Raw genomic sequence first — 18462 nt, forward strand, 5'->3', positions numbered from 1 at the left:
TTATTTATTTATTTATTTATTTATTTATTTTTGTATTTCTGTAGTACTGGTCGTTCATTCTCTTTCTTACTTTCATTCAAGAATGGCTATTTACTGGGTGCCTCCTACATGCCAGGCCCTCGTCTATTTATGGGCACCTGCTACATGCCAGGCGTTGTTCCAGGTGCTGGAAGTAGAGCTGTGAACACGCCAGGCAAATCCAAACGCTTCTCCTCCCAGTGCTTACATTCTAGCAGGAGGTGACAGACAAGAAACAATAAACATAATTTAAAAGTAGAGAGTCCCTATAAATAAAAAGGCCATTACACTTGGGCTGGGTGGCAGGCCCTGTCTGTGTGCCAGAGCCAGCTCACACCACCCTGGATGAATGAGCCTGCTGGCAAATTTGCAGGAATTCAGAGAGGCCATTGCTAAACAGAGCCATTTATTAAAAATTCAATTACATAAACTTACAATTAAATAATGTATTTTTAAAAGTCAATAAATACTCCAAACCCATCCATTCCTAATAATTTTTTACAGATATCTCTGCTTGGAGGCTGTTTATATCTATCACATTACTTCTGTCATGGTGAAGCATCTGCACATCCCTTCCCAACTGTCCCTCTTCTCATGGTTCTGTGCTTGGATGCCGCAGAACTCAGATACAGTAGGAGGCTGTGTGGCCACACAAGTGTTCACCTGCTTTGCACAGGGAGACAGCACGGGGTCAGAAAATCCTGAGACCCAGAGGTCTGGGACCTGCCTGCTACAGCAGCTCAAAAGATTGCTGGAGGGGGAGGGGGGAATATAGCCGATATTTTACAATAACTATAAATGGAACATAACCTTTAACAATTGTGAATCACTCTGTCATACACCTGTAACATATAATATTGTACACCAACTATACTTCAGTCAAAAAAGAAAAAAAGGTTGCTGGGAAGTGGAGCTGCACCTTTCTTTGAGGTGATACAGCCACACCTTGGCTCTCACATGGGGTGGCCATACGGGCTCTGAGAAGGAAAGGGGTTGAAAGCAGCTGTGTACTTGAGTAGCTTTGGGCCCCCAGAGAGATGAAGATATAGCCCATACTGTAATTCTTTGTCTGCATCCTTCTATAAAGCTAAGTAAAAGCAGTTTAAAGATCACTTTAATCAGATTTCCAACTCGTCTTTCCAGTTGTAATGGTTGAACACCCTATTGTATTGCTTCTCAGATGCACATTCCTCTCCCATTTTTAACATCTCTGAAAGAAGAAGGCATCTTACAACTAACCGACAGCGTTATGTCTTAGCACGGCATCCCAATTCAGTCGACAGCTCCTTTTCCTTTCTTAGTGGTATACAAAACAATAGCGTCAGTCGATCGAAGCATTTGGTGAAATGGGGTACGAAGGAAGGTGAGTGTGGGTGAAGAGTCAGGTTGCCGTATTAAACAGGTGATCTTATTTCACCAAAGATGGCCAGAATGGTGTGTTAACAGTCTATCTATGTTGTCATCTGCTCATCTGGTATGTTACTCCTCACTGCCACAGTGTCCTCTCAACCCGTGCTGTCCAATATAGTAGCCACTAGCCATGTGTGGTCATTTAATTTTTAAGCTAAGATTAGCTAGATTTTATACACATTAAGATTCCATTCCTCGATCACACTCACCATCTTTCTGATGCTTGGTAACCAGACATGGCTGCCATATTGGACAGCGCAGAGAACTAGATTTCCATTATTGCGAAAGTTCTATTGGACAGGAATACTTTAGTCTACTGTGGTCCAGGGAATAGCAGTATGGGAATTATCTGGAGCTCATTGGAAGTCAGAGTCTTGGACCTCAGCCCAGACCAACTGAACCAGAATCTGCATTTTAACAAGATCCCCAGGGGACTCATGCTTGTTAGAGTCTGAAAAGCACCACTCCATGGTATGCCTCTACCATGTGTCCCCAGAGATGGACATCTATGGTCCTTCCACTATCTAAGCAACAGTGCAACGACTGTTTGGGGAGCATGCCCCTTAAATACCGACAGAAGGCGTCTCTGGAATATTCACAGGAGCAGGACCATTGGACCAAAAGGCGTAATCTTAATCAATTTCCTCAGGTACTGGCAAATTTCATCCAGATAAGGATTCAAGCTGAGGAAGGGATAAATTAGGAGTTTGGGATTAGCAGATACAAACTACTATATATAAAATAGATTGGAGGTGGAGGGTATAGCTCAGTGATAGAACAGATGCTTAGCAATCACAAGGTCTTGTGTTCAATACCCAGTACCTCCATGAGAAATAAATGAATGAATGAATAAATAAACTAATTAGCACCCCACACACAAATTTTCAAAATAAAATAAACAACAAGATCCTACTGAATAACACAGGGAACTATATTCAATATCTTGCAATAACTTGTAATGAAAAAGAATATATATATATATATATATATATATATATATATATATATATATATATATACATATATATGTGTAACTGAATCACTATGCTGTACACCAGATAACTAACACAATGTTGTAAATCAACTATACCCCAATTAAAAAAAAAAAAAGGATTTGTATCTCCCTACACCCTCAAAAATACCTGTAGTTCATTCATTCAGCAAATATTCATTGAATCCTATTATTTGCCAGGTATTGTTCTAGGAACAAAGCAGATAATATTGTTGCCCTCGGAGAACTCACTTCTAGAGGAGAGTCAAACAAGAAACAAATGGGTAAGTAAAACATAAAGAATCACAGATGGGAGTAAGTGCCTTGGAGAAAAGTGAAGTGGAGTAAGGAGACAGAGAATGTCAGAGAAGGTGATCATTTTAAGCAGGTGGTTGTGCAGTGAGGGGTTAACACAGCAAGCCTGTGTCGTCCAAACCCTGAACATTACAAAGAAAAGTTTGGCCCTTGCCTGACTTCCGGAGATAACCTCTGAGCCCTTGGCACATTCTGCCTATTGGCAGTGTCCTTGTCTACCTGGGGGCCTTGGGCTATGCAGATAGGTATCTGAGTAAGGTCATTTGTGGTGGAGGTCTGGGGGCATGTTTGACCCGTGGAGGGGCTGGAGACTGAGGTCAGCCATGCCAGGGGACAGCCACGTATCTGTGTGACTGACCCCCCAGTAAAAAACCCAGATTCCAGGACTCAGCTGAGCTTCCCTGGTGGACAACATTCTGTGCGTGTCATCACACACTGTTGCTGGGCAAGGCGAGGTGGTCCAGGCAAAGCCACCGGGAGAGGACAGCTGGCAGCTGGCGCCTGGTCTTTCTAGGCCTCAGGCCCAGTGTGCCTTCCTGTTTTACTGTGATAAGCCAAACCTGTGAGCCCAGGAGCTTTTCTGAGTTCTATGAGTCCTTCTAGTGATCCCCTGAACCTGTCTCAGGGATCCCCAGCTACAGTGGTCAGGGAAGTCTTCAGGGAGAGGATGACAAGAATGGAAGAAACCAGGCAGAGGCCTGATTTGGAAGCGGGCTCCACGAGTGGGAACAACAGGTATTCAGGTTGTGAGGTGCGAGCGCACCTGGCATAAGCAGGGCTGGAAAAGAAGAGAGGGTAGATGATGTCAGAGGACTACTGGGGCCAGATGGCGTGGAGCCCTCTCCGCCACCATAAGAAAACCTGACTTTCATTCTGAGTGAGGTGGGAGGCACTGCAGGCTTTTGAGAAGAGGAATGACCTGCTCTGACTTACGTTTTGAAAGATCGCTCTGGTGGTTGTGTTGTAAATAGAGTGTAGGCAGACAAGGACAAAAACAAGACCAGGTGAGAAACTGGAGGTAACCCAGGTGAGAGATGATGGTGGCTGGGAGGGACCAGGGTGGCAGGGATGGCAGGTGTGGAGAAATGGTCTGATTTGGGATCTATTTTGAAGGTAGAGCTGGCAAGGTTTGGTAACAAAATGGATGTGAGAAAAGGGACTCAAGAAGGAGACTAGGGTTTTGGCCAAGGAATACGGAAGAATAAAGGGACCCTTTACTGAGAAGACCAAGACTGTCAGAGGAGGCTATCTGGAATGTGCTGGGGCGGAGGACAGGAGTCTAGTTTTGAACGTGAATTTGTTGAGTAGGCAACTGGCTGTTCAGAGCGAGGTCTGGATGGAGACATAAAATTTGGGAGTCGTCAGCATGTTGATGGTATTTAAAGCCACGAGAGCCAACGAGATCACTGAGGGAGTGAGCGTAGACACAGAGGACCCAGAGGGCCAAGTGCTGAGCCCTGGGGTGCTCCACCATGGAGAGGTTGGAGACCGGAGGACAAAACAGCACCAGACATGGATGAGAAGCAGTCAGTGAATTATGAGGCAGATGAAGAAGGGGTAGCGTCTCAGAAGCCGAGGGAAGACTTGGAAGGAAAAGGGAGTGATCCACTTGTTAAACGCTGCTGATTACTCAAGTAAGATGAACCCCAAAGAGCTAGCTGATGGGTTCTGCAACATGGGTGCCCTTAACTGGGCCATAGTTGGTGGAGTAGCCGGGGAGGAAGTTTGCATGGAGTGGGCTCACGAGACAACAGGAGGAGAGGACCTGCAGACAGTACGTGTGGCCAAGGTTTCAGAGAATTGCAGTCAGGGGCACCAAAACTGGACCAGGGTGGAAGGAGAGCATGAAGGTTAAGAGAAGGTTTTTTGTTTTTGTTTTTGTTTTGTTTTGTTTTTTAATTCTTTTGATGGAATGTGGGAGAAATTGTAGCATGTATGTGTGTTAATGGGACTGCTCACTGGGGAGGAAAGAAACTGATGATGCAGGCAAGGGAGCAGAGAACTGATGGCGGGAACTATGTCCTCAGGGAGGTGAGAGGGGATGGGACACCGGGCACAGGTGGAGGGGTCCGTCTTAGACGGAGGCAAAGACTGTTCATCTGTAGACATGGGAGAGGAGGCAGAGGATGTGGGCACAGATGCAGGTAGATGGCAAGACTGACCTTTCTAGTTTTTGCTATTCTGATGGGTGGAAAGTGGTGTTTTTCGCTGCTGCATGACAAAGATAATGACTGGGGCCAACATCCTTAATCACGTGGATCCAGCTCTAAAGAAAAACTCACAGGTCTCAACTTCTCTCCAAAAGCCCAAGTCTGGTTTTTCCCCAGGCGTCTCTCTGTCTTTCTACCTCTAAGGCCTTTGTGCCTTTGTCTCTCCCTACGCTTCCTCTGCCCTCTCCCATCCACCCTGTTTTTCTATTTGTGTATTTATCCCTTTGTGTCTTTCTCTGTCTCCCCCTCCTTTCACGTTTACATTGGGACCTCTGCTCCAGGCCTGGGTGTGGGGCCAACTTTCTCGTCCCAGCCAGCACTTCCAACCAGAACTTCCAGTTCCTACTTGACAAAAGAACTCCATTTTGAAGCCAACCTAGGGTGGGGCCCCCAGGAACCTTGCGCTGCCTCCATCTCTGCCTTTATTTATTGAACAAGCACATTTGTGGCCCTTGGTTCGTGTCAGACTCTCGTCTAAGTGCCTTCAAATATTAACTCACTTAACTCTCCTCTGTGAGGCATGTGCTGTTGACAACATCCATCTACAAATGGGACACTGAGGCACAGAGTGGCCATGTCACTTGAAAGCAGGCAGTTTCGCTCAAGAGTCTCAGCTCTGAACCACTAGGAGCACCGTCTCTTCTTCTAGTCCGTACTCCTTCTTTCTCCAGCCCTGCTCTTTGAGGAGGAAAGACCCTGATCTATGAGACGGTATACCTGGATTTGGTCTGGTTGTTGCGTGGCTTGCAGCAGCTCACTGACCCCGTGGGCCCCAGCTGCCCTATCAGTCAAGTGAGGGGGGTGGAAGGCATCCAATCGTTGGTGGGTCCAGACCTCCCTTCAACAACAGTCAGCCAATCATAAGCCCTGAAATCAGTGTTGACCTGGTGCTCACCCCTTAGCAAATGCCAAAGCCAGCCACTTCGACTCCAGATTCCAGCCCTTCCCAAGTGAAAAAGGCTTTTTTTCTGGACCCAAGCCACAAGAGGGCACAGGTACCCCGACTTCCCACACAAGCCTGTTACCTCGCTTAACCTGGCATCCTTCCTCCTGTCACTCAGCCTGAACCCCACTCTACTCAGAAAGAGTGAACCCAGTCCCCACTCTGGGCCCAGCCCTGGAAGGTGGGGTAATTCCCAGGTGGGGAAGGACAGCAGCCTCTCTGTCACCTTGAGAGGCACTGACAGCTCTGACCCACCCTGCTCCCACCAAAACCCTACCCCCAACACAGACACTCAACAGCACATCTCATCTTCAGCATCAGCGTCAACCCACAACACCAACTCCACTTTATTTCAACACCTCCCCATCCAAAGCCTCAGCTTTGGCCCCATCTTCAGCCCCAACCCAACAGGGCTCCATCAACAGCCTTATCCCCAGGTCTCCCTCATCTACAACTCAATCCTATCGCCAAAACCCAACTCCCACCACATCCTCACCCTGTGTTCACTCTCTTCCCCAAACTCAATTGCATCCCCAACACTGTCATCAGAACTCCCCTAACTCCCTGCTAAACCTGACCACGGACTTCTCCTCCTAGGGGAGGGAAAACCTATGAAAGACTTTAAGATATATCCAACAGGTATCATCAGTGAAAAACTAGACAGGTTATCCGATTTTATGAGGTCTGTTTCTTTCACTGTCTTTGAGCTGCTTTACAACTCCGTAAATTATAACTATATAAAAATATAAATAATTCTTGTCCATAACTGTGCAAATGAGTTTTGTCGGGGGGAAGTGCAATTCCCTCCCTTCCATATAGAATAAGCCAGTTTTGCATCTATTTGTAAATTCATTTCAGCATTCCTTATTGCCTGTACATGTGTGGTTCTTTCCTAGATCCATCATTTATTAATGAATGAAGACAACATCTTTGATATCTGCTCATTTTATAGATGCAGGAAGAGTCATGGCTAGATCATTTTTTTTGAAAAATTATCTTTTAATACTAGATTGGACCCCTGTGTCCAAACTTTAACTCCCCTGGTATGGACCACACCAGTTTTGTTTGTTTCTTTGGTTTTGTTTGGGGGAGTAATTAGGTTTATTTGTTTGTTTGTTTGTTTTAATGGAGGTCCTGGGGATTGAACCCAGGACCTTGTGCAGCATGCACTCTACCCCTGGGCTATGCCCTGCCCCCTGGACCACACCAGTTTTGATGTGAACCCTTATTCCATCCATCTCAACCCTTTATCCTTATCATAACACCACTGTGTCTCTCTATCTAAACTCCAACTGGTCTCCATCCCTGGCTTCCTTCCGAATTCTGACCCCACCTCTGTCCTCCATAACCCCTAATCCTGCCCCCTCCACCCCCTAGGATTAACTCATGGCCCCACCCAGTCACAGTTCCAGGAGACACCTACTCCTTCCTGAAACAACATCTCTTCCTCCTTCCTCTTCCCCCTCATCCCAGCGCCCCCCCCCACAACCGAGTTTTCCGATTCTTGCTTCTTTCTCCCCAGTTTCTTCTCCACATGAACTCCCTCACCCCATCCAGCCCTGCTCCTAAAAGGCCATTTATCTGAAATATTGTTTTCCCAGGTCCAATCCCTGCCCCATCCAAGCCCAAGCTGACTTTTTACCCACCCATCTGAAGAGTTCTTTCTTGTGTCTGAAGGGTAGAATAAATGTGGGCATTCCTGTGTGTTTAAGAAGAAAAAGGCCTGGAGATGGAGTTGGGGCTACAGATGAGGCTGAGTACTGGAATTCAGCCGCGTTGGGTTTGCTGTAGAGCGTTTCAATGGGATTGGGTCTCAGGGATAGGCTGATGATAAGGGATTCGGTTAAAATTAGGTAGTGAGTTGAGAATGGAGGGCTGACGTATATTAAGAACGTGCATAGGGTTGGAGGGGAGATAGTGGGGTGGAAAATGGGTTGATGTTAGGGAAGTCCATAGGGATTTCAGGTGGGCCTGGGGAGAGAAATGAGCCTTTCCCTTCCCTCCAGGTGGGTCTTGCTGCCTGAAAGTTCACAGTGGGTTCAACTCGGGCTTGGGCGGACCTAGATCTGGGTCTTAGCTTGTCCTGGAAGCTCCACCCCAAGCGGAGGGCCAAGCCCAGGCTGGGGGGTGCCTGGCGACAGCCTGCTGAGCCATTGAGGGTGGAGAGGGGAAGGCCAGCAACAGGGAAATGCTGAAGGCGCTGGGGGAGGGAGTTCAGGGGTTAAAAGCCATGGGTCGGGGCTGAAGTTGGAGGCAGCTGGCAGAAGCTCTTCACCAGGGCCCCTGACCCAGGTAGGGTCTGCCTGGATCCGGGGGAGAGCACTGGAGGGGAGGAGGGGAGGGGAAAGAGGGAAAGAGCTGAGTCAGGGAGATGGAGACAGAAGCCAGAGGCTTGGTTCTAGAGATAGAAATCTGCAGAGGTGTTGAGAGGTGAATGAAGCACGCGGATGCTCAGTGTGAGACCAGCCGCCTGGGACCCACCCAGAGAGGGGAGAAAGGGGACGAAGGGGACGGAGAGGGTCAAGAGAGGCAGGACAGTGCATAAGGACCCAGCGTGCTGGAGGGCAGGCGTGGAGGGCCTGGCCACCTGGGACGAGGGGCTGCAAGCCGGTGCGGGACGGGGCGGGGCGTGGGGGGGAGGTGCTTGGGAGAGCGGGGAGGGCTACAGGGGGAGGAGTGCACGCCGCCCCTTCCGCCTCATTACTGCTCCCCCCAAAGATGGAACTGGGGGTGAGGGTGAAGATTCTAGCATCAGAGTTTTCAGAGTAAACGAGAGGAGATTCAATACTGAGAACTGCGGGAGCAGAGGTGGGTGGTGTCCAGAGACGGGGGTTCCGGCCAGCCCTTAACATGTCCTTCAACTTCTCAGGCTCTGAGCGCCCTGCCCTCCACCTCAGAGTCGCCATGTGGCCCCTGGCCGCCGTGACTGCCTTCCTGACCGCGGCCTTGTCAGGAGGTAAGAATGCGTGGGGGTGGAGGCGGGGTGGCCACTCCAGACAATGGTAGGAGGGATGGGAGGGGGAGGGGGAGGGGGCGTGGAAGCCGCGAGCTCCGCCCCCGCCCACTAGGGCCGGGTCCTGCCAGGACACGCTGAGGGCTTCCTGCTTGTCCCGGCGTGACCTGGTTTCCCGGCTGGGGTCTGCCCCCTCTCCCCACCGACCTCTCCCTGGGGCATCTCAGTTCAGATGGGCCTGCCCTATTTTTAAAGTCTTCTAGATCTTCCGCACTAGCCCCTTCCCTGATTATCCTACTCTGCCCTGAAAAGTCCACCCCAAACCCCTCCCACGTCCAAGGCCTCCCTGAGAGTTAGACGAGACATACACGGGTTCAAATCCTGACGCTGCCACTTTGAGCAAGTAGCTTAGCTTCCTTTCTTTCAACTGTAGAATGGGAACATTAAGTCCTTAGCACAAAGGGTGGCTGTAAATATTGATATGAGGCAACACACGTCGTCATGTGCGTAGGAGATGGAAGAGCCTGGAAAGTTAGTCGTTATTACGACTTTATTAGTATTCTGTCTCCATTCTCAGGAACTTCCAGAACCTTCTAGTGTGTTCTTTAATCCTTGGGGTGACCCCAGATTTATGATTCTGCCCAGAATTGGCCCCCAAAGATTCCACTCCTCACATTTAAGCCCTTTGCCTGTATTTGCAGCCAAGTTTTCTGGAAACCTCCATTCATGCGTCATGCATTCATTCAACAAACAACTGTAGAGCACCAGGCACTGTGCTAGGTGCTCTACAAGCAGAGACACAGTTCCTGCTCTCAGTACCCAGATCCTAGTAGAGATGGATGCAGCCATCATTCAAATAATTACCCAAATGATTAGATAACAATTAGAACAGTGTTGCGAGGTGATAGCTTCAAGGAGCTAATCCAAAAGAAACCAAGAGATGTAATGGCAATTCCTGGCCTGGAAGGGGTCCCCCAAAGGACCTGACCCTTGAGCTGGTACCTGGAGCAGGGGGAGGGGCCTCAGGTACCCATCACCACCCTGGGCCGGAAGGTGGGGTGGCTTACCTCCTTTGTTGGCATTCCCAGGATTCATGCCTGTGTCCTCAGCCCTCCTGGGTACCAAGCCTCAGGCTGGGAGCTCCACCATTTTGTGGAACCCTCACTGGACTTATGAGGTAGCTGCACGAATTACCCCAGTCTCACAGCTGAAAAACCCAGGATTCTGAGGCACCCGGTGGTGCCTGAGTCAGGACCCTAATCCATCTTGCCTGCCCTGTCTGTCACACTGTGCACGCCAGCAAATCATCATTATTTTAAACCTAATGGTCTTCTTAGAGGCAACTTTTTTTTCACTTAAGGCATATTGAAAGTTTATATCACTGTCCTTATGGAAAACAGCATCCTTTGCTATAAGTAAAAGCTAAGAGGAAAAAAAAAATCAATCCTGCACAATGAACCCAAAACAATATGTTTCATTTCCACCAGAGATTGCCAATAGTTGACCCTTTTTGACCTCCCACAAAATGATTCAACTTAATTTTTAGGTTGCTGGAGGAAGACAACTTTTGCTTTCTCCTGGTTTTAAAAAGTTAATTTGGTGAAACTAGACAGGCATTTTTTAAGCTATCAATATTTTATTAAGCAGAATGGCATAACCTCCTATCTTAGCTTTATGGTAAAATTGTTAGCAATGACGTATAAGATTGAAAAGCAACAATGCCACACACACACACACACACACACACACACACACACACACACACACACACACACACAAGCATATTAAGCTTTTAAGCATATTACCACCACTGTGAGACTTTCTCCTGACAAAAATCAGAATTGAAAGAGAAATGATGGTGATTCAGTTTCTGAGGGTGCTATTAATAACAGTCCCCACTCACTGAGTGCTCGCTTTGAGCCAGGTCCTGTCGTGTCTTCGATGTAAGATCTTAGGGATCCTACGACTGCCCTGTGAGAGACAGGCTATTGCTCTTCCTTCTTTACAGCTAAGAAAACAGGCTGGAGACTCGTACAGGATCACCCAGCCAGAAAGTGGCACATTCAGGATGAGGCTTTCTCTGTCCTGTTGCCCACTGCTGTGGGTCCAGTGCCAGGCATAGTGCCTAGCACAAACACCATCCATTGGTTGAGCACCGCCTGTGTGCTGGGTGCTGTCCGAGGTCCTGGGGTGCAGCACTGAACAGAGCAGTTACGGTGCCTGTTGTCAGTGGTCCTTACAGTCAAGGTGAGGAGACTAAATGCAAACAAGTATAAAGAGAAATGCATAGTGACTGTAGCTATGATGAAACTCAACTAGGGGGATGTCTTGGGGAATAATGGGGATGGGGGGCTAAGAGGGGCAGTATTAGACTAGGTGGCCAGGGACCTGGGATGGCCTCTCTAAGGAGGTGACATCTGAACTCGGCTCTCAGAGTCAAAAGGGACCCAGACATGTAACATTTAGATTCTGAGTGCCATCCGGCAGACTATTTCACATGTATGATGTCCTATATCTGCACTGTGCTATGTGGTAGCTACTGACCATGTGGGGCTATTGAACATTTCAAATATGACTGGTGTGATTGGAGAACTGAATTTTTTATTTCATTTAAATTGAGGTAGCCACTTGTGGCTGGTGGCTACTGTACTGAACAGTGCAGGTCTAGAGAAAGAACTGTCCATAAAGAAGAGGCTGCAAGCACAATGATCTGGTATGTTTGAAGAACAGGTCCATGAGTCTGGAGCAGAGTGAGTGGAGAGGTGAGGGAAGGGGTTAAAGAAGCTAGCAAGGGTCAGATGATGCAAAGTCCTTCAAACTTTGAATTTGGAAGTAGTTAGCCTATGAATGGTATTTAAAGCCTTGGAGCCACCTAATAAAATATGTGTTAAAAGGATGGAGGGTTGGATGGATGGATGGATGGATGGATGATGGATGGATGCATGGACGCATGGATGGATACTGCCTGGGTAGATATGTAGGTTAGGCTCACTTCTACCTCCTGAAATCTGTCCCCAGGCTGGAACAAGAGAGAAAATTTAGTTGGGAAGAAAGTCAGCCTTTGGCTTACCTATCAGAAGCATCCCCATTCTATGATATCTTCTTTTAACCTCCAGTGGAGGGTTTGGCACTTCTACAGAAAAAGACATCACCTCTTTGCCCTGACTCATCTCCACTACATAGAAAACGGCAAGTCCAAGAGACCGACAAATAAACAAATGTGTCACCCAGAGCAAAATTCTGACTGCGTCTCCAAGCCCAGGGACCACAACTCCAGGCCTCCTTTCCCTGGGAGCCCCAGTTCTCTAACATTCTCTCTTCTTCACCAGGCATCCCTCGGGAGTATCCCAAGATTCTCAACGGCACCAACGGGACCAATGGGTTTCTCCAGGGTGGCTACACCTGCCTCCCCCACTCTCAGCCTTGGCAGGCAGCCCTGCTAGTGCAAGGGCGGCTGCTCTGTGGGGGAGTCCTGGTCCACCCCAGATGGGTCCTCACTGCAGCACACTGTCTAAAGGAGTATGTGGGGGCTGGGGGAGCTTCGGGTAGGGATGAGACTGGGACTGGGGTGGTGGGTGGGTGGAGCTGAATTTGAGGATGAGGTTGGAGTTGAGTTGGGATGGGCACAAGGGTGAGAATGAGTTTGGAGGTGGAGATGTGGGGGTTGGGTGTGGGAGTGGAGTCAAAGTAGAGGATTTGGATGGGGTTGGACTTGAGAGTGTGGAAGGAGACATGTTTGGAGATGCTGGAAGGTGGGATCGGGGAGGGTTAGACTGGGGATGGAGATGGGCTCCTGAGGTCCTCTAACCACCCTCTTCCTGCACCCACAGGGGATACACAGTATACCTGGGCAAGCATGCCCTGGGGTGTGTGGAGGCTGGAGAGCAGGTGAGGGAGGTAGTTCGATCTATCCCCCACCCTCACTACCAAATCAGCCCCACCCACCTGAACCATGACCATGACATCATGCTTCTGGAACTGCAGTCCTCCGTCCAGCTCACCAGCCACATCCAAACCCTGCCCCTCTCCCACGATGACTGCCTCCCTCCTGGCACCAGCTGCCTGGTGTCTGGTTGGGGTACCACCACCAGCCCCCAGGGTATGCACCCACACAAGTGGCCTGAGATCTCACAGTTTGTCTGGGGAAACTGGGGCAGAGATGGGAGGATAGGTTGGAGGATTCTTTATAAATAAAAAATTTAAAATATATGCTTGTATATGTGATAAATCAGATATCACATATAAAATGTATATAATATATACAGTTAAATCTATTTTTCATATAAATGTATAAATATATAAAATTGTAAAATGTTATAGATAATATATAATGTATAGTTTTATATATCCTTATAGAATATATAAATATGAAATTTAACTGTATAAATAGTTATTTATGATATATTATGTATCATATATTATATAGTTATTATCCTTTATATAAATATACATAAATTTATGAATATAAAGTTATGTATTACATATATGTTATACACCATATATAAAAGTATGTTTCCTTTATAAAATGTATATAAATTTATACATATATAAAATATACACTATATAGTATAGATGCATGTTTTATTTAAATGGATATGCATAATTATACATCTGTATTTAAATATATAAATTGTAGAAATTAGATTTATTTCTTAATCTATAAATGATATGTTTATGTATTTATTTAAATATACTTGTATATAAATAATCCATACATTATACATAAATACATATTTAAACATAAATATATCATTTATAATTTAGAAATAATTTAATATATTGATTATATATTCATTAAATACAATAGAATATAAATATATCTTTTGTATATAAATTATGTACATATGAACATAAAGTTGAACTCTATAGCAACAAGAGCCCTTCGCATCTCCTTAGCAGCCAGTCTCATTTCCATATCTTTCTTCCCAACGTGCCCCATCCTTCTCTCCACCACTCTTTCCCACTCTCCCACCTCTCTTTCCATCTTTCTTCCTCCTTGTGTTTTCCTCATCTACAGTTCTCTTCACCACCTCTGCCCTCCTGTCTCTTCCCACCACCTTCCTTCCATCTTTCCCTCCACTTTTCTTCTCTTCTCTTCTTCCACCTCTCCCCCTACTTCTTTCCACATTTCTGTCTTCCATCACTTTACCCAGATACATAGCCCATCTCTTCTCCCATCTTTCTCTACCCATCTTTATTTTCTACCAACTCTCTGCCCACCCAACCTCCACCCCACAGCCTGTCCAGGACAGATACCCTCAGATATCCTTTCTCTCCTTCCCAGTGACTTACCCCCAAACCCTCCAGTGTGCCAACATCCAGCTACGATCAGATAAAGAGTGTCGTCAAGCCTACCCGGGGAAGATCACACCCAACATGCTCTGTGCTGGCACAGAAGAGGGTGGCAAGGACTCCTGTGAGGTGAGGCCAAGGGGTAGTAAGTATGTCGTCATGGGCTGGGAGGGGAAAACAGAATGGAAGTGGGGACATACGCTTGGGGAAAGGATTTGCTTCCAGCCTGAGGGGAACCAGTCTTTGCAAGGTGAGACATCTCCTAGCATAGAAGGTCAAGATAAAAAGGCTGACAAATAGAGTTCATCTTAAACCTGGGCTTTGACTGACAGTGGCTGCCCAGATCCTTGTGTTGAGATGTGTAAACGCTGGGATTCTTTTGGTTGCAAGCAACAGAAACCCAACTCAAAACAACTTAAGCAAAACACTGACTTTTGTAACTGAAAAGCCCAGAGGTGTCTTGTTTCAGGCACAGGGATCGAGGTACACAAATGATGTTGGGGTCTGTCTCTCTTTAATTCTCAGCTCTTCCCTCCTTTTTTGGCTTCATTCTCAATTAAGCTTCTTCCCATATGATAGTGAGATGGCCCCAGCAGCACTGGGCTAACATCCCGCCCTCGAAGGACCCTCCTGGAAAGAGAGGACATCCCTTTTCCAACAGTGTACACAGGCATCTTGAGCTTCATTCTCACTAAGCTGACTTAACTACAGCTGACCCTTGAACAACACGAGTTTGAACTGCACGGGTCCACTTAGGCTCGGATATTTTTTCAGTAGTAAGTACTGCAGTACTACAGGGTCTGCAGTTGACTGAATCTGCGGACGAGGAGCCACGGAGACTGAGGACTGGAGTGTCCTGAGGGCCGACTGTAAGTTGTAGGAGGATCTTCAGCTCTGCGGAGGGTCAGCGCCCCTGTCCCTTGCACTGTTCAAGGGTCAGCTGTAGTGTACCCTGAGCCACCACTCTGGCCAGATCTGTGGGATTCTCTGGTGGACCGAGTCTGAGTCCCATGACTAATGGTGGGGGCGGGTAGGGGCAGGGACAGGTTGCGTGGATTGAGAGTGGGAGAGGGGTCATTTCCCAAATGAAAAAATCGGGAGGCTGTCATCGAAATAAAGGGAAATGGATACGTGGGCAAAAACAAAGAAACAAACAAACAAACAAACACATCCCCAATAGAGGATGCTTCTTAGATTGAGTTTTGGTTCTGTGGGAAAGAGAATGACCATGAAGTCATGATACGTGCCTTATCAGTTAGGAACGTCTGCCCTGGGCCCAGAGAGAGAAGTGCCAGCACAGGGGTGTTGCACACCGTACCCAGATGTGACTGATTAACTTAATAGCAAGCCGATACCAAGGAATTGCAAGCCCGAAGCAAGGCTCAGGGTTAGAAGAGGGAGGTGCAAGGTGGGATTTGGGGCCAGAGAACCAAGAACAGGTGATGAGGTAAGTTGTCACCACTTTAATGACACTGAGGAACAGGAAAACAGGGAGAGACACAGAAGTGTCTGTCTGTCCGTCTGCCTGTCTCTCTGAGTATCTACCACCATCTTTCTCTCTTTTCCTGTCTCTCTGTCTCCTTATCTCTGTTTCTCGCTGTTGCTCCCTCTCACCCACTCTCTGTATTCCTCTGTCTCTCTTTATCTCTGCATTCCTCTGTCTCTCTTTATCTCTGCCTCCATCGGTGTGTCTCTCTCTGTCTCCATCTTTCACTCTCTCCCCACATGTCCCCATCTCTGCTTTTGTTTAGCCCCAGCACGAACCCCTCCCTCTCTCCCCCAACTCAGGGTGACTCCGGGGGTCCCCTGATGTGTAATGGAACACTCCATGGCATCATCTCCTGGGGAGACTTCCCATGCGGGCAGCCCAACCGGCCTGGCGTCTACACCCGAGTCTCTCAGTATGTTCCATGGATCCACAAAACAATCCGAGAACGGAAAACCCAGGAGCAGAAATGGACGAGGGGCCCACAATGAAAGTCGGGTTGGCTTACCTGCCTTCTTACTTGGTTTGTCCAACGCTGCTCTGTCCCTCCCAAAGTTCTCCACTTGAACCAGTGATCCACGTTCTCAAAATGCCCAATTCCAGCGGACATTAGCTGTTTCAAAAGCATTTAGTTACTTTCAGCATCATCGTCTCCCAGACATTGCATCCCTGCAACATCCCAGTCCCCTGAACGTCCCAACCCAGACAATGTTCCAGGTCTCCCAACTGTTTCAACATAAACCTGGATCACCGACTGAATATTCTACCTGTGGAACTCTCTTAAATACCTCCATCAGCCCATCTCAACAAGAGTCTATGTTCCGTGAATGCAATGTCCTCGACGACATCCTATACCCCTTCAAATATTTATTCATTGCCAATATTCTAGATCCTTCTATGTTTTGTACTCAAGAAGGTTCTAGACTCCCATGACGTTTCTTCCTGAAAATATTCTCTTGTGTGTATAGTCGTCTACCCCGACAACACTGTATGCACCTCTGATTTGTCATGGCCAACACTGGGTCCTCACAATGGTTCATTCTTTCAAATGAACCCAGGAAATTCCTGGGGACATTTCTGGATCTCCCAAATTGTCCCATTCCCACCTACATTCCACATTCTGCCAATATTCCCTGTCTCTGAATCTCCTTGCTCACTAAACATCAACACACTCTAAACTCCAGGGTGATGGGGTTTGCATCCCAAGTGGCACGGAGTATCTGTCCCTCCATGCCTAGAACCTCTTGTCCACCAAGTATTCTGTACTTTTATCCAAAGCATCCTTGTTCAATGCCCCGTGCTGTTACATATTTGTCTATGACCCCAAACTGCTGTGGTTAAATACTCAGCCACAGGAATCCTTGCTTTGAATAAGTCATAAAACTCACAACCTCTGTTTCTTCATCTGTAAAATGGAGCTCATAATTTTCCCCATAGCATTGTTATGAGGATAAATGTTAAGCACTTACCACTGTTAATATTTCTGTGGTTCCCTATAAAATACTACCTTAGGCTATTAATAACAACTCCTCAAATTTGCAGCATCCAAAAAGTGTTGTGTTCATTTATTTTTCTCAGTAGACATTTATTTATTGCCAACCTTGTGTAAGTACTTTCCTGGGTGTTGGCAAATACACCTTTGTTTGTTTATGCAGACACAGGTAATAAACAGTGAATTAAACAGACAAAAACTTCTGCCCTTGTAGACAGTACATTCTTTGCAGGGAAGCCCAGGTTAAAAAAAGATGAATAAACAGAAGAACTGTCAGGTGGTGATATGAACCATGGCAAAAAATAAAATAAAATAAAAAAGCAGGAATGAAAGGCAGGGAATGTTGGGTTGGGGAAGTGGGTGAAGTTGCTCTTTTAAATAGGTTGGTCTGGTAAGAAGACCTAACTGAAATGGTGACACTTAAAGACTGAAAGGATGGAGAAAGGGAGTCTGGTGCACATCTGGAGAGCAGCATCCCAAGTGGAGAATACAGCAAGTGCAAAGGCCCTGAGGCAGGAGCCTACCTGATGCATCTAAAGATCAGTGAAGAGGGTGAAGAGGTCGGTGTGGAAACAACTGCAATAGCCCAGGTGGGAAGTGATGATGCCCAGACCAGGGTGACACCCTTGGAGGAGTTAAGAGGTCAGATTCTGGATCTGTTTGAAGGGATTATTAGACAGCTAAATGGTAATAAACTGCCCTTAGGAGAATCACAGAATGCAAACAAATACCCAAAGTAAATAACTGCACATTGTGATGATTTCTGTAATAAATGTGATCCTTGAAGGACATAAACAAGGCTTTGTGTTAGAGAATTAGGGAGGAATGCTAATTTAAGTAAAGTGGTCAGGGAGGGCTTCTTGAAGGAGTTGGCATTTGGCTGAAGATCTTGAGGTGAGAAAGAGCCACTTTTGCAAAAATAGGGGGAATATCCCTAAAAGAGACAGGCACCAGGGCACAGTCCCTGAGTTTAACTTATTCCAGAATCTGTGGGAAGGCCAGTGTTATCTTGGAGTAATGGCCAAGTGCCTCTGTAGGGAAGGAGACTAGGGGATTCAACAGAGCAAATACATACGCAGGATCTTTTCTGGCTGTGGTACAGTTTGGTCTTTCTTCCAGCGTGATGGGGAGCCCTTGAGAGGGGTGAACTGGGGGAAGGATCCAATCCGAGATTATACCATCATTCTGGCTGTGGAGTGGGAGGTGAAGACAAGACGGTGGGGGCATGGAAGCAGAGAGACTAATCTGGGGCAGACCGGGCAGTGACTGAGTGGGCAAGGGAAGGCAGTATCTTGGGCCAGGAGACATGAAAAGACATGGATGGATTGGAGAGAGAGTTTGCAGGAACATCA

At 47.1% G+C, this 18462-nt stretch overlaps 1 protein-coding gene across 3 annotated transcripts; it reads left to right on the forward strand.

The window, feature by feature from the left end:
* The first annotated feature begins 2488 nt into the window (after nucleotides 1-2488).
* KLK13 (kallikrein related peptidase 13) lies at nucleotides 2489-17170 on the forward strand. Of its 3 annotated transcripts, none has more exons than XM_032487877.1 (6): nucleotides 2489-2703; nucleotides 8757-8843; nucleotides 12170-12359; nucleotides 12671-12939; nucleotides 14125-14261; nucleotides 14712-15914. In XM_032487877.1, exons 1-6 carry the CDS (start codon nucleotides 2700-2702, stop codon nucleotides 14712-14714), a joined length of 690 nt encoding a protein of 229 aa, XP_032343768.1. In that variant the 5' UTR covers nucleotides 2489-2699; the 3' UTR covers nucleotides 14715-15914. The 3 variants fall into 3 exon arrangements, with proteins under 3 accessions (XP_032343768.1, XP_032343766.1, XP_032343767.1); XM_032487875.1 differs by lacking the exon at nucleotides 14712-15914 and adding an exon at nucleotides 15921-17170 and having other exon boundaries at nucleotides 2494-2703; XM_032487876.1 differs by lacking the exons at nucleotides 2489-2703; nucleotides 14712-15914 and adding exons at nucleotides 8027-8179; nucleotides 15921-17170.
* Nucleotides 17171-18462: the final 1292 nt, after the last annotated feature.

This window comes from Camelus ferus, chromosome 9 (assembly GCF_009834535.1).
Source record: "Camelus ferus isolate YT-003-E chromosome 9, BCGSAC_Cfer_1.0, whole genome shotgun sequence".
Lineage (NCBI taxonomy): Eukaryota > Metazoa > Chordata > Mammalia > Artiodactyla > Camelidae > Camelus > Camelus ferus.